The sequence below is a fragment of the Cebus imitator genome, unplaced genomic scaffold (genome assembly GCF_001604975.1).
Source record: "Cebus imitator isolate Cc_AM_T3 unplaced genomic scaffold, Cebus_imitator-1.0 Scaffold19, whole genome shotgun sequence".
NCBI classification, from domain to species: domain Eukaryota; kingdom Metazoa; phylum Chordata; class Mammalia; order Primates; family Cebidae; genus Cebus; species Cebus imitator.
In genome coordinates, this window is record NW_016107334.1 from 475,471 (window position 1) to 487,162 (window position 11,692).

Sequence of the window (11,692 nt, forward strand, 5' to 3'; positions counted from 1 at the left end):
CCAACCAAGTAGCTGGGATTACAGGCACGTGCTGCCACACCCAGCTAATCTGTTGTATTTTTAGTAGAGACCAGGTTTCACCATGTTGGCCAGGGTGGTCTCAATCTCCTGATATCATGATCCACCCACCTTGGCCTCCCAAAGTGCTGGGATTACAGGTGTGGGCCACCGGTGTCGCGCCTGGCCAAACCCTCATAATATTTTTAACCACAGATATCATGTTACCTCCATGTGGTGGGGAAACTGAGTGGTTTGTCCCAGGCACTGCATCTGTTGGAAGGCGCAGAGTGGCTACCCTCACCCAGGGCTCCTTCTCAGTGCCCACCTCAGCAGTGCCTATTCCTGCTTCATGGTATTTGGGGTCCTCTGGCTTGGGTTATGGTTTTTGTCTTGTTTGAGATACAGTCTGGCTCTGTCACCCAGGCTGGAGTGCAGTGGTGCAATCTCGGCTTACTACAACCTCCACATCCCAGGTTCAAGCGATTCTCCTGCCTCGACCTCCCAAGCAGCTGGGATTACGGGCATACACCACCATCCCCAGCTAATTTTTTATATTTTTGATAGAGACAGGGTTTCACCATGTTGGCCAGGTTGTTCTCGAACTCCTTACCTCAAGCGACCCACCCACCTTGGTCCCCCAAAGTGCTGGGATTACATGCATGAGCCACCGTGCCCGGCTGAGTTGTGGTTTTCTGTATATAGTTTTTGTCTTTGGCCGTGTGGAAGCCCTGGCTTGCCCAGTTAGGAACTTCCAGCACAGCTCATTCTGCGTGGCAGGTGCTCCTGTGAACGCATGAATGAATAAATATTTGGGTGGGGGCATCTGCCCAGCTTGAATATCTTTGGGAACTGAGGACAGCATCCAGGGTAGATGTGAGGTCAGTGGGGTTGTAGCCAGAGCCCAGCGTGTGTGCTGTGGGTGAGGCCGCCTCCCACTCTCTGCCTGGCTCCAGGAGCGCTGCTACGTACTGTATATCCGGCCCAGTCACATCCATCGCCGTCAATTCGACGCCAAGGGAAATGAAATCGAGCCCAACTTCAGCGCCACCAGGAAAGTGAACACGGGCTTCCTTATGTCTTCCTACAGTAGGTATCCCCTGTCCTCCCTCCCTCCCTCAGGGCCCTCCCGAAACGTGGCAGTCTCCTCAGCCTCCTGGTCCCTGGAAAGTGTCTTCACAGTGTGCTTGGAAGCCCAAGTGTCTGGCCTGAGGCTTCCCCACCCACCCCTGGGGCTGCGCCTCTTCCAGCCTCCCATTCACTCTGAGGATCCCTGTTCCCTCCCCTCAGTCCCAGGGCCCAGGCTGGCCTTCCCACCCCGTGGCATTTCCTGTGTCTGACAGAACCCCCACAAACCTGGCTTTGGGTTCCACCTGCTTTTGTGCAGAGCCCAGGCCAGGCCTCAGTGGTCTCCGTTTTCCTACCTGAATCCTCATTTGGTTCTGGGGTTCTGTCTTAGGCCATGCGTGCTGTACAACAAAATACCTTAGGCCGGGTGATGTATAAACAACAGAAATGTGTTTTAACTTTTAAAATTTTGATTTATCTGTGCATTTTTAGTGGCTGGGTTTTGCTGTGTAGCCCAGGCTGGAGAGTCATGGCTGTTCTCAGGTTCAATCATAGGACACTACAGTCTTCAAGTGATCCTCCTGCCCCAGCCTCCAGAATAGCTGGGACTGTAGGTGTGTGCCACCACGCCTGCTTGACAACAAAAACGTCTTGCTTACAGTTCTGGAGGTAGGGAAACCAGAGTCAGGGTCCCGCAGATCGGGCGTCTGGTGAGGGCTGGCTTTGTGCTTCGAACACAGTGCCTTTGTGCTGAGTCCTCAAATGGCAGAAGGCGAGGCAGCGCTCTCCTCAGCCTCTTCTGCGAAGGCGCTCATCCCACTCACATGCCATGACTTATCACCTCCTGAAGGTCTACCTTCACATGAGTGATGACATTTCAACAAATGATTTTTTTCTTTTTCCTTTTTTTTTGAGGCAGAGTCACGTTCTGTCGCCCAGGCTGGAGTGCAGTGGTACAATCTCAGCTCACTGCAATCTTCACCTCCTGGATTCAAGCTATTCTCGTGCCTTACCCTTCTGAGCAGCTGGGATTACAGGCATCAGCCACCACACCTGGCTAATTTTTGTAGTTTTAGTAGAGACAGGGTTTCACCATGTTGGCCAGGCTGGTCTTGAACTCCTGACCTCAAGTGATCCACCCGCCTTGGCCTCCCAAAGTGCTGGAATTACAGACATGAGCCACCGCACCCAGCCATGAATTTTTTTTCTTTTTTTAAAATTTTAGGCATGTGTGTTGTGGGATGAGGCATCTATATCATGTGCCAGCCCTTGTGCCACATGCAGAGCGGTCCAGGGATGACCAAGACCCGGTTGTATACCTGAGATGTTCTTAGAGGAGAAGGACAGGCCTGGGCTGGGTTCTGGGAAGGGTGCTGAGCCCAGGAAGGCAGGGATGGGGATGCCTTGGAGTGGGGAATGCCAGTACTGAGTCCTAAAAGATAAGCAGAGGCCAGCCTTGTGCCAGGCATTTGCAGGGCATTTCAGAGGCAGTGGGTGCCCAAGGCCTGGAAGTTTCAGGATTCCTGACCCAGGTATGAGAAGCCATGCAGGGCGGGCAGCAGGAGGGGCGGCTCTGAGGAGTGCAGCTCTCACCAAGGGTGCAGCGGAGCCCTGTAGTGTGCAGTTTCAAGTAGGCAGGTGATGTGATCAGGTCTGTGTTTGAAAATCCCCAGGGAGAAGGCCGGGCGCGGTGGCTCACGCTTGTAATCCCAGCACTTTGGGAGGCCGAGGCGGGTGGATCGCAAGGTCAAGAGATCGAGACCATCCTGGTCAACATGGTGAAACCCCGTCTCTACTAAAAATACAAAAATTAGCTGGGCATGGTGGCGCACGCCTGTAGTCCCAGCTACTCAGGAGGCTGAGGCAAGAGAATTGCCTGAACCCAGGTGGCGGAGGTTGTGGTGAGCCGAGATCGCGCCATTGCACTCCAGCCTGGGTAACAAGAGCGAAACTCAGTCTCAAAAAAAAAAGAAAAGAAAATCCCCAGGGAGGTAAACAGCCCGGAGCCCAGTGGGGCCTGTGGAGAAGCTGTGATGGTCACATAGGACGGAGATAAGAAGGCTGGGATTGGCCGGGCGCCGTGGCTCACACTTGTAATCCTAACACTTTGGGAGGCCGAGGTGGGTAGATCATGAGGTCAGGAGTTCAAGACCAGCCTGGCCAACATGGTGAAACCCCATCTCTAGTAAAAATACAAAAAATTAGCCGGGCATGCTGGTGCATGCCTGTGGTCCCAGCTATTCAGGAGCCTGGGGAAGAAGAATCACTTGAATTCGAGAGGCAAGTTGCAGTGAGCCAAGATCGTGCCACTGCACTCCAGCCTAGGCAACGGAGAGAAACTCTGTCTCAAGAAAAAAAAAAAAAAAGAAGGCCGGGATTAAGGACCCGTCCATGGGGGTGCAGAGCCTGGAGCAGCTCAAGCTAGAGGCGGCTCAGTGGCCTCCGTGTTGGCTTAGCTACTGAGGGAGGGAGAGGAGAAAGGAGCTGTGATGATACCAGGGCTTGGGCGTGGGTGCCAGGCTCAGGGGAATGGAGGAGCGAGAAGTTTGCCGGGAGGAGGTCTGTCTGGAACACACTGAGTTTGAGTTGCCGGAGCACTGCTGGGTAGAGGGCCTCTGAGGACTCAGTGGACAGTTCTAGAACTTGGGGAGAGAACTAGGCTGCAGCACTTTGGGAGTGTTGAAGCTATGGAAGTGGACCAGGTGACCCAGGAGGAGAAAAGCAATGGGCCCAGCAGGCTGTCGTGGGAAACTGCAGCCATAGGAGGTGGAGAAAGAAGGAAGAGCAGGAGATGGAGTCACTGAAAGATCCGAGGGATGGGGAAGGTGTCATAACTCTGGCAAAGCCAAAGGGAACAGGTGTGCGGAGCTAGCATGGGGTCAGGCACTGCCCAAGAGTTAGTCAGGTCTGAGATATGGAGCATCTAAGAGGTTTGCAGGGAAAGAGCTCACCAGTGACTCTGGTGGGGTAGACAGGGTCTGGAGTAGCAGGTGTCAAAGCCAGAACGCAGGAAGGCCTTGAGGAAGGGTCGAGGAGTGGGGAGGGAGAGACAGGTCCTCAGGAGGAGAGGGGGTCTGCAGCCCAGGCAGGAGAGCTGGCTTGAGACAGGAGGAGAGGCCTCTATTCTTTGAGACAGAAGGAGGAGATGTTTTGTGTGGTCAGAAGTAAGTTGACAGCTGGGCGTGGTGACTCACGCCTGTAACCGAAGCACTTTGGGAGGCAGAGGCGGGTGGATCACTTGAGGTCATGAGTTCAAGACCAGCCTGTCCAACATGGTGAAACCCCATCTCTACTAAAAATATAAAAATTAGCTGGGCGTGGTGGTGTGCACCTGTAATCCTGGCTACTTGGAAGGCTGAGACAGGAGAATCGCTCAAACCCAGGAGGCGGAGGTTGCAATGAGCCAAGATCGCACCACGGCACTCCAGCCTGGCAACAGAGCAAGACTCTGTCAAAAAAAAAAAAAGGAAAAAAATGAGTTGACAGGTAGGTGGTGTCAGGGAAGTGAGGGCCCCACTTGATGGCTTCTGTTATCTTGCAAAGAAGGTGAGATGCTTTGTCTAGGGGTGTCGGGGTGGACGACCGAGGAGAATGGAGCGGAGCTGGTGGGGGCAGCCATCTGTGCAGTCCCAGAAGACATCCCTGGCAGAGGTGGGCTGAGGTTGTACACCATGAATGGAATGTGCTCTGTGAAACGTGTTCATGGGTTGGCTAGGATGTTCTCCAGTGAGATGTGGCCAGATGGGCTTGGCGTGGCGCGGTCAGCCTGTGGGATGACCCCGGGGTTGCTGTGCTGGGGTGTGGCCTTGTGAACACCCAGCCCTGTGAGGCTGGGCCCACTTCACAGTCCAGGGGTGCCCCTTCCCTAATCCAGCACCTGGATTTAGGACTCCTTCCTCAGCCCATGAACTCTGCCAGGGCCAGCAGAGAGGAGGGGGACTACCAGAGTTTACTCCTGCTTCCAGCAGACCCCACCCCAGCCAGGGAGACCCCGAGCGCCTGGAGAGAACCCTGCCTGGCCACTGGGGTCTCAGTGAGAAGGTGGAATTGTGTTGGGGTGCTTTGAATCCTGCCTCCTATACCACCGTGTGACCTTGAGCTAATGACTGAACCTCTCTAAGCCCTGGTTTTCTCATCTGTAAGATGGGAATAGTGAAAACATGTGAATGCCCACTGAGGGTTCCACATGCCAGGTGCTGTGCCATGTGCTTTATCTCCTCTATACGTCATGTTGGTCCTGTCAGGTAGGGACCGATTTTATCCTGTTTTCGGGTACAGAGAGGTGATGTAACTTGCCCAAGTTATTGGCCAGGCTGCCTGGCCCAGCCCACGCCTGTCCGCCTCTGCTGTGGAGTTCCTGGATGAGGACTCGCAGAACGGGCACCGAGTCCCAGCCTCCGGGTGACTGATCCTGGAAACACTCAGCTCTCGCCTGGCTCCTGAGGGGTGCTGCGGAAGTGCTTCCTACCACGGTGATAATGACCCTCCCGCGTTCTGTCCCTGCAGAGGTAGAAGCCAAGGGGGACACTGACAGGCTCACGCCCGAGGCGCTGAAGCAGCTGGTCAACAAGCCAGAGCTGCTGGCGCTGACGGAGCGCCTCACCCCTGACCACACGGTGGCGTTCTGGATGCCTGAGTCGGAGATGGAGGCAATTGAGCTCGAGCTGGGGACGGAAGTGCGGCTGAAGACGCGGGGTGACGGTCCCTTCCTGGGTGAGCAGTGCAACCCTCACTCTGGCCTGCCGTTCCTGAGTGGCTCATGAGGGCTCTCGGCCTCCTTGTGCCCAGAGCTCATGGGACAGGCAGGGCTGGCCTCCATGGGGACATGACCCAGCCCTTGAAATTGACTCCTAAATCCCTGCAGAAGTGCCCTGGGGCCATTAGGCCCAACAGCCTGGGTCCTGGGGTGCCACCCAATCCCACAATTCCTGTGAGTGACGTCTCCCCACCATACCTTGGGGGTCCCACTGGGTCCCCTAGGGCCTCACTGGCCACACCTAGGCCTGGAGGAAACAGTGGTTTAACCCAGGCCTAGGGGACCCACCAGAAGGGGCCCAGCCCTCACTATGTTTCCCCCACAGGGACAAAGGACATTCAACTTCATCTCTTCTTTCAGAGTCTTTGGCCAAACTTGAGGCTGGGACCGTGACCAAGTGTAATTTTGCTGGCGACAGAAAGACAGGGGCATCCTGGACAGACAACATCATGGCCCAGAAGTGTTCGGAGGGGGCTGCGGCGGAGACCCGAGAGCAGGGGGATGGGGCAGAGGACGAGGAGTGGGTGAGTCAGCATGGAGGTGCTCCTGGAGTGGGGGAGGTTGAGTCTCTTGCAGGAGGGTAGCACATACTGGCTGAGTTTGCGGGGAGGATGAAGAGGCCACAGGATGAATCTTAGCCCCCGGCTTTAGTGGAATTCTGCGAAACTCCTGGGAGTATGTTAGCACCAGGAGAATTCCTTTAAGGTGTGAGGAATGACATCCTGGGGCCTTTCTCAAAGTCGGCTCTGAACTAACTGTGTGACGCCCCTGAGATTCCCGAGTGGTAGGAAGGAGGGGTGCAGAGGAGTCTCACTGAGTCTCGAAACATTTCCACTTCAGGTGAACGCATTGGCCACGTTGAGGCAGTTGAGCAGCTGAATGTGTAGCTTTCCTCCTTTGATTTGGGTTCCCGGCCTGAAGCGTCTGGAGAATGGCTGACGTGGTCCATACTGGATGTTCTTTTGCTGAGTCAGTCCCCTTTTTGATACTCAGCCTATTCACAATTGCTTTTCTTTTCATTTCTTTTCTTTTTTTTTTTTGGAGATGGAATCTTATTTTGTCACCCAGGCTGGAGCAGTGGCACGATCATGGCTCAGTGCAGCCTCGAACTCTGGGCTCAAGTGATCCTCCCACCTCAGCCTCCCAAGTAGCTGGGACTGTAGGCATGCGCCATCGCACCTGGCTAATTTTTTTATTTTTTGTAGAGACGAGGTCTTGCCATGTTGCCCAGGTTCACAGTTGTTTTTCTGAAGTATATTTTACCCAAAGATTTGAATTGATGTCAAAAGGCCCCAAAATGAACATCTAAAGCAGAGAAGTCACAGAAAAATGGGCTATTTAGCTAGGTGATGGAGAAGATGTCTTTTGCCAGAGAAAGCAAGGGCAGGCAGTTGAGAGTGTCTGGATTCCTTTTTGTCTTCATAAAGTGAGTCTTGGACGGAAAAACAGTTACAGCTGTGGGGCCAGCTGTACTGAGGCGAGGCCCAGGCAGGCACTCACGGGCCCCAAAGGGACCACGCAATTGAACCCTTGTTTGTCTGATAACTTGCAGCGACACTTACGACGTGCTCTCTCCACATCTCTTTACTTTTCCCCTGGGATTTCTCTAGGATGACTGAGGTGAGTGGGACATAAATGCCTCCAGGGCCACCAGCACCTTTGGTAGCATTGTTGAGAATCTCTTCCATGAACTTCTACTCTGGAGCTGGAGAGGACAGTCTGCCAAGTCTTACCTGGTTCTTCCGCACAGCCACCTTGGAATACTCTTTGAACAAGCTCTGCTAGAACCAAACCCATGACCACTGTGTTGGTGATGGAGCCCCATGCTGTGGCTCATGGACGGCCCCTCCCTGCATGTGAGTCTAGCCTTCCCAGACATTACATGAGGACCCTTTAAAAAAAAAATTAGACTTTGGGAGGCTGAGGCGGGCGGATCACGAGGTCAAGAGATCGAGACCATCCTGGCCAACATGGTGAAACCCCGTCTCTATTAAAAAATACAAAAATTAGCTAGGCGTGGTGATGCATACCTGTAGTCCCAGCTACTCGGGAGGCTGAGGCAGGAGAATCTCTTGAACCTGGGAGGCGGAGGCTGCAGTGAGCTGAGATTGTGCCACTGCACTCCAGCGCTCCAGCGTGGCAACAGAGTAAGACTCTGTCTCAAAAAGAGAAATTAGAGATGGAGTTCTCCCTGTGTTGCCCAGGTTCTCCTCAAACTCCTGGACTCAAGCAATCCACCCACATCGGCCCCCCAAGGTGTTGGGATTACAGGCGTGAGCCACTGCCCCTGGCCTCATCACCACCCTGGCCCTGATGGCAGCCTTATTTTTGAAGGCAGGTGGTGGGAGAGAGCCCAGGGTAGCCTGAGAGGAACTGGGCCTGGTCTCAGTGAAGCATGGGGAATACCCCTTGTCTAAATGCAGAGTGGCTAAGAGAAGTTAGCGGGGCACTTCCTCTTTTCTCATTGTTTCCTGCTTTCCTTCCCCACCGCCCTATCCTCAGCACTCTGTATTGGAGACTCTACTCTCCCGCCTCAAGCCTTCAGGTCCCCTGTACCCTTACCCCGCAAGTGGCCATTTCTTATTCCCCCACTGATCCCATGCCCCTTGGGGGTTCCTGTCATCTGATACCCCTGGCTGCCTTCCTGGTAAATGCCATTCCAGAGAGGCCAACAGCGTTTCCAGGTGTGGCTGGCTGGTCCACATCGCTCAGACTCACTCTGCCAGGCTGCAGTTACGAGAATACCTTTGCTGTTGTTTTGTATCTGGAGAACTTTTTATGAATGAGTAAATCTTCAGAAAGGAACTCCTCCACCCTGACTGGGTTATTGCCAAGTGTAAACGTCCTTTCAACTGAGCCATGTTCCTGCGAGAAGGAAGCCATTTCTCCTGGGTCATGAGCACTGCCTGTATGCTGGGACCCACACCCAGGTCTGTGATGCCTGGAGCTGAAGTCTCCATATCATCAGGACTTGGTGGATCCTGCTTGACTTGGGAAAAGAGAGGGTGGTGGTGAACTCATAATTATGGAGTCCCTTGAATGTGTCAAAACACAATGCCAAATGATTTCCATGATAATAATGACTCATACTTGTGCTCAGCACTTGGGAGATCTTACTTGTCACAACAGTCCATGAGATACTGATTATTAGCCCCATTTTTCATGAGACTAAAGCTCAGAGCTCTAGGATAGTATACAGTGGCAAGAGGAATTGACACCCAAGCACCCAGATGTCAAAGCCCACATTCTCAACTACTGAACTATTTATATTACAGAGCAGGAAAAGGGTCTCAGAGAGGTTACGCAACCTGCCCAGAGTCACACAGCTAATGAGTAGCAGAATCGAGATTCAAACCCACAGCTGTCAAAAGCAAACCCTATGTTCCTTCCGCCGTCCCCTGCTTCCTTGCCCTTCAGAAAGGTCTTGGATACAGGGGCCAGAGGATGTGGTAGCTGCTTCACTCGTGTTCTGTGTCTGAATGGGACTTTCTCTCAGGCAGGCCATGCTGGAGCCTCATCCATGGGGGTGGCCAGGGAGGTGGCTGAGCAGAAGGATTGCTGGGGACACTGACCGGGGGTTGAGTCACCCAGTGGGGACATCCTGCTGTCTAAAGCACTGTGGCCAAAGGGTATGGCAAATAAATGGCCAGGGCACCATTCCAAACAAGGAGGCCCAATGTGTCAATAGCAGAGGTCCTAAAGCGACAGAAAGGGTGGGGCATCCTGCAGGGGCTTCAGGAAGGAAAGGCAACTCACGGCTGGAGCTCAGTGAATGGGGGCTTATGTGTGAGATGAGGCTGGAGAGTGGGCATGGCCTCCTTAGGTGTGGTAAGGAACTGAGGACTATCCCGGAAGCCAGGGATCCCATGGAGAGTGATAAGATCTGATCTGTGTTTCAAAGATCGCTTGACTGCAGAGCGACTGGAGGCCAGGAGCTGCTTTAGGAGGCGGCTGCCGTTGCCTGGGTGCGAGGCTGGAGGGGTTTGCTTTACAGCAGTGGCAGGGGAAATGGACAGAAGTTAATGGTTTGAGGGGCATTCGGGGGCAAAACCAACAGATACACCTGTGGGGAGCTAAGGAAATAAGGCAGGGCTGAAACCCAGCTTCCAGGGGCCCCCGTGTGGCTTTCTGGAGCTAGACTGGATCCTATTACTCCCCAGATGAAAAGTTCAAATTCCTTAACACAACTCAGGGCTCATCACATCTTCACTGCCATCCTTTCTCTGCTCACTTCCTCCTTATGAGCTCTGGGACAATCCCTGCAGACCAGCCCGAGGGATCTTCCACAGGTTAACAGGGCTAGCAACAAAAAGTGGTGGTGTTCCTATGATCTGATTAGTTGGAACAAACGTAATGTTTCAAACATTTCTGTAGGATTTCTCAGAGCTTTGAACATACTAATGTTTATCGTGACTCTTCAAGGCAGGGTGTGATTATGTATTGCCCACGTTTCTTTGGTCATAGAACACGTTTTTGTGAGGAGCATTTCATGGGACAGCTGTCCCGAGAAACAGTTTGGGAAGTGCTGTGTGGGTCCCATGGAGGGCTGGCTGCTCCCAGAGCAGGCCACTCCCCCATTTCCACTGTCTGGCCTGGGCTCTTCTTGTTGGGAGGTCCCTTTCCTCTATCCATCTGAATTTCTTTTCTTCCACCAATGTCCAGCTTGCCTTTCACCGTGGGCCTAAAGATGGAAATTGACAGTTATTTTATATATTCAAACAGAAACAAGCAAATCCTCTGAGCTTCCATTCATATGGAGAAAAAAAAAATTTTTTTTGAGACGGAGTTTCACTCTTGTCGCCCAGGCTGGAGCACAATGGCTCAATCTCGGCTCACTGCAACCTCCACCTCCTGGGTGCAAGAGATTCTCCTGCCTCAGCCTCCCAGGTAGCTGGGATTACAGGCATGTGCCACCACGCCCAGCTAATTTTGTATTTTTAGTAGAGATGGGGTTTTGCCATGTTGCCTAGGTTGGTCTTGAACTCCTGACCTCAGGTGATCTGCCCCCCTCCATTGGCCTCCCAAAGTGCTGAGATTATAGGCATGAGCCACCGCGCCCAGCCAATGAGAAAATTTTTGCGGGACTTAACTCATCTCCATAAATAGCAATGCACTTAGGAAATATATTTAAAAGGAAAAAAAAGACTCATAATTTCACTCAGTCATGATTGTAATTTTTAGTGTTTGGGTTTTTTAACATGTAATTTCTGTATATAGTTTTGGTTTTCGTAAACCTGCATAGGGGGTTTCTGGTACAAATGGGAAAACCTGCCAGACAAATTCTAAAAAACCTGTCGTGCTTGTACGTAGTTGTTATAACACTATGCCCACACATAATATTAGATATGACTTTTTCGATTAATGTTACATAATGACTTTCCATATTGCTGCAGAGGCTTTGTAACAATTATTTCCAAGATTGCTGCCATGGGATAGTCCCTCATGGTCTAACTTTTAGACATTTAAATTGATCCCTGTGTGGCCAACAAAATTCATGTTTCAAACAATGTTGAAAATTATATAGTTCCCTGAATTCCCCACCTCCAGCTATATTTTGGGGTTATTTCTTTAGGAACAGATTCCCAGGAGTCATACTATTGAGAATATAGAAATCTTTTGTAAAGTTGTTATATTGCCAAATTGCTTCCCAAAAGGATTGTTCTAAACCATAATTTCACCAGCAATGCAGGAGAGAACCATTTTCATGCTGCCCTTGCCAGAACTGGGTATGAAAACATTTTTAAAATGGTATTTGATAAGGTGAAAATAATATTTTAATATATTTTAATTTGCCTTTCCCCCAACTTATAGTGAGCATTAAACATTTTTTCCTTTTCCTACTGTATTTCTCCTTTTGTTATTCAGTTCTTT

At 52.0% G+C, this 11,692-nt stretch overlaps 1 protein-coding gene across 3 annotated transcripts in view; it reads left to right on the plus strand.

The window, feature by feature from the left end:
• The window catches only part of ARPIN (actin related protein 2/3 complex inhibitor), a 12,417-nt gene extending 4,893 nt beyond the window's left edge, over positions 1–7,524 (plus strand). For all 3 annotated transcript variants that reach the window (XM_017517297.2, XM_037734639.1, XM_037734644.1), the window contains 4 exons: positions 954–1,086; positions 5,572–5,778; positions 6,182–6,345; positions 7,432–7,524. In XM_017517297.2, coding sequence (XP_017372786.1) covers positions 954–1,086; positions 5,572–5,778; positions 6,182–6,345; positions 7,432–7,440 — 513 coding nt within the window. In that variant the 3' untranslated portion in view covers positions 7,441–7,524. The remainder of the gene's footprint in view (positions 1–953; positions 1,087–5,571; positions 5,779–6,181; positions 6,346–7,431) is intronic.
• The last annotated feature ends 4,168 nt before the right edge of the window (positions 7,525–11,692 follow it).